The sequence below is a fragment of the Sapajus apella genome, unplaced genomic scaffold, assembly GCF_009761245.1.
Source record: "Sapajus apella isolate SASKATOON/1434 unplaced genomic scaffold, GSC_monkey_1.0 scaffold216, whole genome shotgun sequence".
Lineage (NCBI taxonomy): Eukaryota > Metazoa > Chordata > Mammalia > Primates > Cebidae > Sapajus > Sapajus apella.
In genome coordinates, this window is record NW_022437156.1 from 281,312 (window position 1) to 293,405 (window position 12,094).

The 12,094-nt window shown below is 47.6% G+C and overlaps 1 protein-coding gene across 1 annotated transcript; it reads right to left on the bottom strand.

Annotated features, from left to right (window-relative positions):
• Window positions 1–1,499: 1,499 nt before the first annotated feature.
• On the bottom strand, window positions 1,500–11,516 carry MUCL3 (mucin like 3). The gene is made up of 3 exons (XM_032270790.1): window positions 11,431–11,516; window positions 2,487–4,984; window positions 1,500–2,038 (listed from the first exon to the last, which is right to left on the bottom strand). Exons 1-3 carry the CDS (start codon window positions 11,510–11,512, stop codon window positions 1,892–1,894), a joined length of 2,727 nt encoding a protein of 908 aa, XP_032126681.1. The 5' UTR covers window positions 11,513–11,516; the 3' UTR covers window positions 1,500–1,891.
• Between the last annotated feature and the right edge of the window lie 578 nt (window positions 11,517–12,094).

Sequence of the window (12,094 nt, forward strand, 5' to 3'; positions counted from 1 at the left end):
TAATAAGGGTCTTCCCAGCCCAGCCAGAGCCAGATAGTTCGGTGACATCAGTGTCAGGGTTGGGATTACTGACCATGACAGGTTTCCAGCTTTCAGCAAATGGGGATGCCCAGAGGAGCAGATAGTGAGTGACCTGTGGCCCTGCTGTTTGATTCTAGGTGGAGTTATGTTTAGAAGGCTGGCAGCAAACTGGGGTGCCTGTCCTGATAGTGATGATGCCATCCTCCCCTGATAAGAGAGCCAAGCCTCCATGGGTAATGGGAGGTTTCTCTTGGGACTGACATGGGCACAGAATGGTTTTGGAGCAGGGCTGGTGCCCTAACATATATAGGAGACATAGTAGATGCTCACGGATTTGGGCTTAATGAATTAGGGTGTTGTTTTATTCTGTATACCATTACCTTGTGACCACTCTTGTTGAATTATTTAATTTTAATTTTCTTGTTTTTGTGTCTCAGGTGAAAACTATGTCTTATACTTCTTTATATCCTCCACAGAGTACATAATAGGTGCTTTAAAATACTTGCTTATTAATTGACAGATTTTTCTACTCATTTTGCCACCATGCAAAGAAACCCACCATGGATTGAGGCTGGCTCTCATCTAAACCCAGAAAGGAGCCATTTTTGGAGCAACAGAGGTTCAGCCTCCCCTTTCTTGACCCTCCATAGATTGCCAGTCCTGCGCTCCAGCTCCTCTGGCTGCTCCTCTTCTGTAAGGTCGCAGACAGAACCAGGAACACCAGTCAGGATTTTCTCCCAATGCATAGTCTAATAACTATGATGCCCTTTATAACCATGTCATACTCTATTATAAAAAAAAGGTCATTAGAGAGAAGGAGACTATCATCATATGTCCATTCTCCTTTTCCCTCTCTGCCCAATCAGTAATAAGGTGAAATGGCCATAAGAAGTGGGAGAGAAAATCCAGAAAACACACACAGATGAAATGCCTACAAGGAGAAAAATTGGAATCAGGGGTGAAGGTGTGAGGAGAGAGGATGGGAATGGTAGAGAAGATGGGTGACTTTTATGAGATAAATCCACAACTGGCTTTTGGTGGAAGAGACAGGAAAATAAATGCTGAGACACCATCAGCATTTAGGTCCGGGATGGAGATCAGTGAGTGAGACTGCTGGTTAAACAAAGATCCCCTCCTTTTGTGTCCACCCACAACCCAGCAAGCCAAACCAATGGGGTGTCCACTATAGACGTTAAGGAAAGCTAAGGGATTTGGGAGGAAGAGGGAACAACCATGTGGATGAGAGAGATTTATAATTTCTCCTGGACTTTTTCTTTCTTCAAGGAATGGAGAGAGTGGAGAAGAAAATAAATTCTCTTTTCTTCTTGGAGCCTTTTTTCTTTTTTTTTTTTTAATTAAAAAAAGGGGGGGCAAGGGTCCTGACAATTCAGAGATGAGCCTGTTATCGCACAAACTCTTAAATAATAATGAATAGAAATAACAAAATTCTGTCCTGAAACCCAGAGACTCCACCCTCAGTCTCTCCCTTTCCCCATAATCACCACTCACAAGTCAGTCTGGGGCATTGCCTTCTAAGGCTCCTGTCCTTCCTTTAGGACTCAGGTTCTGTATTGGTCCCCACCCAACATGTCCCTCAAACACCTTTTCATTCTCAGACCATCGCCTTCTACAGAGAACATCTACTTGTATTGTTCATTCTTTCTTCTCTATCCCCTAAACTTATACCCTCCTTGCTTATCACCTCATTCCCCAACCAGTTTCAATTAAGAACAGAGGAAGGGTTATTGTTGTTAACCATCGGTATTCTCTGCCCTTCCCAGAGTCCAGGAAATAGAAATTGTGAGTCCAGTTCCTCATCCAGGAAAGGGGCAGAGCATGGAAGAGCCGGGGCTCGATGCCTACTCCAAGATCACCGTGGGGAAGGGATCTGGCCCGTGCCAAGTGTCTGCTGCTCCATCAGGTAGACTGGGTAGGAATTGGGGCCACCCTCATCCTCTGTGTCATTGTCCCGGGTGTTCTGGGTTAGTGTGCGGCGTGTCCGCATCATATAGGAGACCTGTGATTGGAATGAGAAAGGAGGAATAAAAACCATCTGTGATTTGTTTGTCTCAACACTCACCTCAGGTCTTTGATTCTATTCTCAAGATTCCATCCAAACCTTAATGTTTATTCCAGCTCCAGATCCAATACAATGAGTCCCAGCTCCATCTTTAGTTCCCCTCTCTACCATATTCTCCTTGTCCTTATACCCAGACTTTCCACCCCCCACATTTTCACACCCTTTCATTCTCAGTCACAGCCTTCTCCCCAATTCCAGCTTTTTATCTCCTGTGTGTATTTATTGTCTTTCCCCTTAGTTTTCACCAGAATTCTCCCTCTATTACTGTTCCCCCACTCCTGCCATGTCTCTTTTCCTAGACTCATTATTCCCTGTAACTCTGACCCCTAATGTCTCAATTCCCTATCCCATAGATTCATTTCCGTGGGGTTCATCCGTCCCTTACCAAGAAGATTAGGCCAAGGAACACCAGGAGGAGAATCACAGCCACCAGGACCACAATAACTATGGCCCATGCAGGGAATGAATTATTCTCCCCTATCTGTCCAGCGTGGATACCTTTCTGTGAGCCATCTTTATTGTGGTATGGATAGCTCTCGTTGCTTGGGACTTCTGATATGATAGAACTCAACTTCATTCTAGATGTGATGAGTGTAAAAGAACTGATGGGCACCTGATGAGTAACTTCAGTTTTATTTAGATGAGAAGAGGTAGTAGTGATAGATTTGTCTCCTGTGACCTTGACTGAAGGTCTTATAGTCTTTGTGACTGCTGCTGTTTTTTCCAGGTTTTCTGTGGACTTTACTGGGGCTTTTGTGGTCTCAGTGGCCAGTGTGGTGTTCCCTGGGTTTTCTGTAGGCTTTTCTGAGACTGATATGTTTTTCCCTTTGGTGGATATGGTCTTCTTTGGGTATAGTGTAGGCTTTTCTGAGGCTTTTGTGGTTTTCTCTGTGGTTGATGTGGTCTTTTCTGAGTGTTCTGTGGACTTTATTGTGACTTGTGTCCTCTTCTCATGGGCCAATGTGGTCCTTTCTCCATGTTCTATAGGCTCTGCTGGGGCTGGTGTGATCACATTGGCTGATGCAGTCCTTTCTGTATGTTCTGTAGACTCTGCTGCAGATAGTGTGATCTTGTCACTGGGTGATGTGGTCCTTTCTCCATGTTCTGTAGGCTCTGCTGGGGATGGTGTGGTGTTCTCGTTGGCCAATGATGTCCTTTCTCCATTTTCCGTATGCTCTACTGGGTATGGTGTGGTGTTCTCATTGGCTGATGGTGTCCTTTCTTCGTGTTCTGTAGGCTCTTCTGGGAATTGTGTGGTGTTCTCATTGGCCGACGGTGTCCTTTCTCCATGTTCCGTATGCTCTGCTGGGTATGGTGTGGTGTTCTCATTGGCCGACGATGTCCTTTCTCCATGTTCTGTTGGCTCTGCTGGGTATGGTGTGGTGTTCTCATTGGCCGACGGTGTCCTTTCTCCATGTTCTGTTGGCTCTGCTGGGGATGGTGTGGTGTTCTCATTGGCTGACGGTGTCCTTTCTCCATGTTCTGTAGGCTCTGCTGGGTATGGTGTGGTGTTCTCAATGGCCCACGGTGTCCTTTCTCCGCGTTCCGTATGCTCTGCTGAGTATGGTGTGGTGTTCTCATTGGCTGATGGTGTCCTTTCTTCATGTTCTGTAGGCTCTGCTGGGAATTGTGTGGTGTTCTCATTGGCCGACGGTGTCCTTTCTCCATGTTCTGTAGGCTCTGCTGGGAATGGTGTGGTGTTCTCAATGGCTGAAGGTGTCCTTTCTCTGTGTTCTGTATGCTCTAATGGGGATGATGTGGTGTTCTTATTGGCCAGTGGGGTCCTTTCTCCATGTTCTGTAGGCTCTGCTGGGGATGGTGTGGTGTTCTCATTGGCCAGTGGGGTCCTTTCTCCATGTTCTGTATGCTCTACTGGGGATGGTGTAGTGTTCTCATTGGCTGATGGTGTCCTTTCTCTGTGTTCTGTAGGCTCTGCTAGGGATGGTGTGGTGTTCTCATTGACAACTGGAGTCCTTTCTCCATGTCCTGTATGCTCTGCTGGGGATGGTGTGGTGTTCTCATTGGCCTGTGGGGTCCTTTCTGCATGTTCTGTATGCTCTGTTTGGGATGGTGTGGTGTTCTTACTGGCTAGTGGGGTCCTTTCTCCATGTTCTGTAGGTTCTGCTGTGGAAGGTGTGGTCTTCTCATTGGCTGTCTTTTCTCCATGTTCTGTAGGGTCTGCTAGAGACTGTGTGATCTTCTCACTGGCTGATATAGTCTCTTGTATGTTTTTTGTAGTTTTTATCAGGATCTTGTCTGAGGCAAGTGTTGTTCTGTAATCTTCATTTTTTTCTGACTCTTCTGGGGTTCCTGTTGTGATTTTCTCAGAAGACGTGCTTTTTTGGTTGGTTTGTGAATCATCTGAATTGTGGAAGGAAGTTGTAGCCTTATATGAGGCAGTAGGTCTTCCAGAGTTATCTGATTTTGTTGTTACTGTTGATTTGCCTGCTGAGGACTTACGACAAGTTATTTTTCTCTTGGGTGCTGGAGTTATATGTTTTTTTTCAGATGATTCTTTATGTGTGGTAGTGGAGTCAGCAGAATCAACAGAGCGTTGGTTCCGGATCACTGGGTCTTTCCCTTGACTGCCGGAGTTTTCTTCAGAAGTGGGAGGAGCCTCATGATTATCTGTAGAGCTTTTATGGTCTGTAGTTTTGGAGTTGTCTATAGGCTTGTCAGTGGGCTTGGAATGGCGTGTGGTGTTGCAGTGGCGTTTTCGTTCACGGACTTCTATAGATTTAGGGAGGTCTGGAGGTCTTTGTCCTGAATGCAGAACAATGTGATCGAAGGGGATACTGTAAACAAGGCCTGGAGTGAGGGGAAATACATGATCAGATGTTGAGAGTTCACCAGTTTTCTGATATTCTTGGAGTGCAGTAGCACCTGTGGAGGGAGAGAGGCAAATAAGAAACTTCCCCCATGTTCTTCTCCAACTCCCTGCCTACCTCCTTCTCTTTGTTCCCCCTGATAAGACTCCCTAGCCAGTCTCCTCTGAATACTATGATATCTATTCCCCATTCTCACCTCCAGCCTCTGGGCTCAGGCTGTGCCTTCAACAAGCATGCCACATCATCCACACCTCCTCAACTCTACATTTCAGGGACTTTTGGCTTTAGGGCATCTTTTCTGACCCTCTAAGCAGACAAAACCCAGCTTCATTTCAGTGCTTAAAAAGGTCTTTATTCATCATTCTGTCCTGTGATCTTCAACTTCACATTACAGTTGTTTGCATGCCTGCCGACCTCCACACCCCACCATGCCTATCCAATGTAAGGTTTTGAGAGCATGTGTGGACAGCATTTTAATGTGCAGGTGCCCCTTTAGGGTCTGTATACTTACAGAATGGAATCTCCTTTCCATGACAGAGCTGAGAAGGCTGAGAATAAACATTAGACTCTCCACCTTTCCATAACACTCTGACACCATGTCCCAAATGTAACAGTTTGAGAAATTGAGGTAAGACCTCTGGCGGAACTTCCCATAGGGAAGGTAGACACAGGTTGTGAGTGAGAGATGTATAAGAAGAATGGAGAATGGGTAGAGGAAGGAGATGGGAAACTTTCATTTCAGTGATAAAGTTGGATGAGGAGAATGGATGAGATGACCCAACCCTATGGTCACCCCACTGGGTCCCCCTCTTCACACATTTAAAGCCATCTGGGGATAGATGAAGGGGGCCATCTTGAAAGGAAAAGATCTCTCCTTGGGGGTCTTGACAGGAGTAAATGAGGCAACTAGATTGTGGGAGGGACTGACTATGTTTAAGGACAGGGTGTGAGAGAAAACACCCCTATCAGTGGACAGATACAGGCCTTAATTCCATGGAAAAACAACCTGATGGAGAAAAACGAGATATCTCTGATATCTAGCCAAAAGAGTGAAGGCCAAGAGATCGCCAAAGAGTGAAAGAGATAGTGTCATTACATAACTCTGTTAGCTTAAGGCAGCAACCAAAACCTGGACCTATTCCCAATCGCAAGAAACCACAGTCAACCTGCCTGCTGATGGGCAGAATCAGGGCTTGGGGAGCTCAGTCCTTGAAATACAGGCAGGACAAGAAGGGTGTGAGGGTAATAGAGAAGCCCCAGTCTCTGAAAGGAATTGAGAGTGAGGGGAGAGAAGGGGCTGAATGATCAGGGCTTCACTCCTCTGTGCCAATCCCATTCCCTGATTTCCTTGGCAGCAATACCAGTAATAGCTATTGTTTACTGGACACCTTCCCCAGCCACAGCACATGGCTGGTGGCCTCACAATATTCTCTTTCTGGATTCTCTTCTATGGTAATTGATCTCCCAATGCTCCACAAGCCTCTTTAGAAGCAGTCAACTTCTCCTATTTTACATCTGAGAAATTTACACTTCATGGAGGAAAAGTGACCTGTACATAGTCCCACAACAATAGCAATGGTCAGTCTTTCTGGAGCTCTTCTATGAGACAGCCAGTTTCTACAAGTGAGGGCATACGTTAACTTATTTACTTTTCATAAGAACCTGTTAAGGTTGAGAACTATTTCCTATTCTCCCAACTTTATAGATGAAGAAACAAGGTTCAGAGTGGTTGAGTAATCTTCTCAAGGACAACCAGCAAGTAAGAAGTTGTTGAGACAGAATCTGAACACGTGTCCTGGGCACCTGGGCTCAGATCATTGCTGCTTGAGACCACAGTGCACAGCCTATGGGTCAGCCCAGTCTTTTGAAGAGGAAGGACACTGACATGTGTGGACTCCCTGAAAGATGCTGTTTGTTTATTTAATCACATAATTATGAACCTGTGAAGGGAGGATTATGATCTTATGTTTACAGGTGGGGAAAGGAGATGCAAAGAGCTTAAGCAATTGGTGAAGTTAGACTTTTCACTGTGCCCCAGATGGTTTTAAACATGATAAGGGACAAATGACTACCCATTGAGTGTATAAATGAGCTGGCAGCAGTGAAAAGGACTTAAAGGATCAGAGGACAGGTTTGGCATCCAGGCTGGGTCCCTCAGCAGTTTTGCATCCTTGCTGAGGTCATTTAAATGCTCGGAAGCTCCATGCCCTCAACTGTAAATAACCATGATGCTGACTGCACCAGCTTAATATGCGGATTAAGGGAAGTGTGGTGCTGAAAGACTCTGGAGCACAGAAGCTCTTTAAGTGTTTGTTGAATCCACATTGTAGTCTCTGAAATAATCCCAACTGAATTTATCACACATCAGAAAGTGATAAGTGCTGTGTTTTATCAACTTTTGTTAGACACAGTGTCTCACTATATTGGCCAGGCTGACCTCAAACTCTGGTCCTCAGTGATCCTCTCACCTCTGCTTCCTAAAGCATTAGGATTATAGGCATGAGCCACGGCACCTGGCCTGGCCTGGCATGGATTTTTATTTGTTTTGTTCATCACTGTCTCCAGCCTAGAACAGTGTCTGGTCCATAGGAGGCACCTTGTAAATATTTATTGAATAATGAATGAAAGAAAAAGACTGATGAAAGCTCCTTAGAAGCCTTGCCATTAACATGTAATCATGCACATTAAGTAAAAACCAAATGTATCTGTGACCTCCACAGGCTGGGAGACCAAGGGGCGACTTCTGCAGTTAAGTAATTGAGCTCTGAAATGAAAAGATATTGAAAGAAGGGCTCTGGCTCACCAATTCCTGGAGACCAGTTGTCATTAAACCACAGGATCACAGTCAATAACTAGACTCAGATAACTAGATTTTAGAATTTTAGATCTGTATCAAACAATTGTGGAACCATACATTGTAAAAAGCTGAAGTAAAGCTCAAGGGATTCCTTCGTCCTGACCCAGCCACAAGGCAAGTCAGCGTAAATCCTCAGGACAAGAGGAGCATCTCTTCCCCAGGCAATCTACCTTTGGTAGTGACTTATTTCCCTAGGAAGTTTTCACCAGGAGATACTCACTCCACATAGAACCATCATAGCCTGAAAAGAACTGTTTTGGTCACTGAAGTATAGGCAGGAGGTGTAGAGAAGAAAATCCAACTTTGACACCAGACACTGCAAGTGGATGCTCAGCTGAGATAAAAGAATAAAAACAAATCCCACAACATCAAAACAATGCACAATGCCAAAGATCCCCGCCATCCACTTAGTTCACTCATTTGAGTGGGAGGACATTGGCTGGGCGTGGTGGCTCACGCCTGTAATCCCAGCACTTTGGGAGGCGGAGGCAGCCAGATCACTTGAGGTCAGGACTTCAAGACCAGTCTAGCCAACATGGAGAAACCCTGTCCCTACTAAAAATACAAAAATTAGCCCAGTGTGGTGATGGGAGCCTATAATCCCAGCTACTTTATAGGCTGAGGCAGGAGAATTGCTTGAACCCGGAGGTGGAGGTTGCAGTGAGAGATGCTCTTTTGGGAGAGTGAGACTGTCTAAAAAAAAAATGAAAGGAAGGAAGGAAAGGAGGAAGGAGAGGCGGGGGGAGAAAGGAAGGGAGGACATCTTGCTAAGCATTTCATGCCTTGGAGTCTCTGTCAGAGCACACTCTCCCGAAAGCGCATCTCTCATGTTTCCTGGTATCCTCACCCCCATCAATGGCATGCTCCATTTGCAATAATATGGGTAAATGCTTGTTAAAATATCTATACAGGATGAGTTCAATAAGTGGCTTAAAACACAGACGTAGAAAAAGAAAAGCTGGTGGGCACAGTAGCTCACACCTATAATTCCAGCACTTTGGGAGGCCGAGGCACGAGGATCACCAGTCTGAGACCAGTCTGGGCAACCTATGTCTACAAAAAAAAAGGAAAGCTAAAGGGAGACATAATCAAATGATTGCCTGGGTACTAGGGAGTATACAGAGATATTTTATTTTTCTAATTTTTTTCTATTTTCCAGTTTCTACAATGAGCATACATTATTTGTGTTATAGAAATTAAATCAAATAACGTTTGTTATAGAAAAATATTCTTATTAGAGTCTTCCAAGGACCCCAGCCCCAATTCCCATCTCCTGCCTCACCTGTGCTCCCTCAGATGATTTAGTCTAGACTGCACCTGTGCTCCCTCAGATGGTTTCATCTGGACTGCACCTGTGCCTCCCTGTGATGACTTAATCTGAACGGCTGCTGTGCTGCCCTCGGATGATTTACTCTACATTGTACCTGTGGTTCTGTGACTGCATGATGCAGACTCTGGGGTCCCAAGATCTAGTTATCTGTCTGGGTATTGACTGGTCCTGTGGACAAAAGTCAGGGCCCCCCAACCAGAATGGTGGACTAAAGGGCTTCATCCATTCCAGTTGTCCCTCTTCCCTTCCTGCCCTGGCCTCTCTCTCTGCTGGGCACAGCCATGCACCAGCCCTGATTCACACTCCAGTTCCACCGACTTCATCACAACCCGGGCCCAGCCTCGAGCCCTCCCCACCTGTCCCCCACTCGCTCTTTAGAATCTGCAGAATGAAAGAGGCCAGATCCTCTTGTCCTCCCCACCCCTTCCTCCATCCCGCCCAGCCACGCCCATCTCCTCTCCAAGACCACGCCCACAAAGCCCCTTCGGAATCTCAGGAATTCAGATTGTCTGCACTGGAGCAAATCTCAGCGCGATTGTGTGTGCGGTGGATTCCCTTCCGCCCCCTGCAGGTTCCTCTTCCCTAAATTGCAAGATAGAAGGAGAGAGCAGGAGGTGGACGATCCACCCGACGGGAAGGGAGAGGGAAGGCGGGAGAGATGGGGCCGAGAGGCGGAGGGCGGCTCTCGTGCCTCTGTCTCCAGACCCTCAAGGTAAGGGAGATGGACAACGATTCGGGGCACGGACAGGACACACTGCTGAGATCTTTCAGAGGCAGCTCAAAGACTCCTCAGCCCCCGCTGTTCACCACCCACCTGCCCCGCCTCCGCCCCCAACCGCAACTGACTGAGCTCAGGGAAGGGTCACTGCCTCTATTATCACCCTCCGTGCACTCTACTGGAAGGAGGAGGTGCTGCCTGTCTGCCGTGCCCCAGTACTGCTTAGAGGAGACTTCCAGACTCACGACTGTCCCAGCCCTGGTTCCAGATCATCAACGCCGTTACTGTGGATGGCTCTATCCTTGGATGACTATCCAGTGGGTAGAGAGTGTCTCTGAATCCACTGTTGTACGTCTGCCTTGTGGAGACCCTCCTCCAAGTCACCCAGGCCCTCCACACCGCCCCCGTGTTCAGCATCTCTGCTCCCTGCGTTCAGTCCGTTTCTTAAGTGAACTAAATTCACAATGTCATCTTATCTTTAGGGTCTGTTTTGTTCGTGAAACTTGTCCATACTCATTTTCTCATCAAAGCCCTGAGATGTTTCCCAACTGTAAGACAGGGACAGAGCCTTTGGCTCACACCGTTCAGAGTCGCCGTGTGGATTAAATGAGTAAACGTGGATGAAGTGCCTGGTGCCGTGTAAATGCTCTGTAGGCATCAGATATCGATACAGCCAGGCAGCAGTGTCCGACCTATTTTATAGATGGTGTGGAAGGCCAGACTAGGCAAATGGGTCAGAGACAGGACTGGAAACTAGGTCTGTACAAAACAGGGCTCTCAGGGGAGACCCTCCGCCCATCCCTCCAGGGCTGGGGCAGTGGGTGGAATCCCTGCTTACCTCCCCCTCTAGCTGCGAGATTTGGGGCAAAATCACTTGAGTCCACCCTTCTCAACTATAAGATGGGTTATTATTAGCTACCTCAGGGGATGCTGATATTAAATGAGATGAATCGCTAGGCTCGGTGACTCACACCTGTAATCCCAGCACTTTGGGAGGCCAAGGCAGGCGGATCACTTGAGGCCAGGCATTTGAGACCAGCCTGAACAACATGGTGAAATTCTGTGTCTACTAAAAATACAAAAAAGGAGCCAGGTATGGTGGTGGGTGCCTGTAATCCCAGTTACTCGGAAAGCTGAGGCTGGAGAATCACTTGAACCCAGGACACAGAGGCTACAGGGAGCTGAGATTGCACCACTATACTCCAGCATGGACAATAGAGTGGACTCCACCTCAAAAAAAAGAAAAAAGAAATCACCATGAGCGGCTGTGAATTCCTTGCACTGAGCAGGAGCAGGTGCTCAATGAATGTCAGGTGCCCACCCCCACCCACCCAGGCTGCCAGCCTCTACCGTGTCTTTATGCAAACTTGAAGAAACCCCCTCTGGGTGGGTGCAGCCCTGTGAGCCATGTTTTAAAGAGCAGAGCACAAGCTGGAGTTCGTCTCCCACATGCTCCTTAGCCAGCAAACTTGAGCCGTGAACACTCTAGACAACTGTCTGCAGCAGCCCCGTGCCCTCATTTCTGTTTGTTGTCCAACCTATGAACACTAGGAAGCAAGCCGTTTCTGTCATCCGTACCCTCTGTTGGCATCTTACCTGCCTCCCAAGCAGCTAGAAGGAAGAGGAGGCAGCACTGGAGGCCAAAGGCTGAGTAGAGGCTGTGGACCGGCTGGGCCATGTCGGAGCTGAGTGGCTGCTTGGGGACCATGGGCTGCAGACCTCTCACCTTATATGGAGCCAATCTTGACGTCATGGGGGCTGGGGCTTCTCAGGACTAAGTCTTAAACAAATGGAGCCGCCCCAACCCAAAGGGGAGCCCTGATAAGAGTAGACCACAGCTGCTGCGTCATGGAGTCAGGTACCTAGGTGCCTGCCAAGGGGTGGGCAGGGCATAGGAACCAGAAAGGGGCAGACGCCTGAGCCAGCTCCAGTGGAAGAAAGTGGGGGTGGCCTCTGGTGGCCTCCAGGGCTCTGGGGAGGTGGGGAGCGGATGGCTGGATTCTAGAAGGATTAAGCTCTGGTTGGGGGCAGGACGGGGTGGGGTTCATGTTCTGATCTGTGTCCAGCTTCACGCGCACCCTCCTGCCTCTCCCGCGTCAGCCCAGCTTCCACACCCCTTATTCACACATGGTCACTCTTTCCACCTTGGGCGGAGCTGTCTGCAACGATCAGGTGAAAGAGCAAAGGCGAGAGAAAGCCCTCGAATGACCCTCGCTGCAGAGACAGGTGCTTCGTGATGTTCAGAGGTCAAACAACAAGA

Bases quoted from the DNA above. Each gene is read 5' to 3' on its own strand.
- MUCL3 (XM_032270790.1), bottom strand. From the start codon at position 11,512: ATGGCCCAGCCGGTCCACAGCCTCTACTCAGCCTTTGGCCTCCAGTGC. The intron at 4,985-11,430 runs GTAAGATGCCAA...CTCCCTCCACAG, and splicing joins TCTAGCTGCTTGGGAGGCAG to GTGCTACTGCACTCCAAGAA. The intron at 2,039-2,486 runs GTAAGGGACGGA...TTCCAATCACAG, and splicing joins TCCTTGGCCTAATCTTCTTG to GTCTCCTATATGATGCGGAC.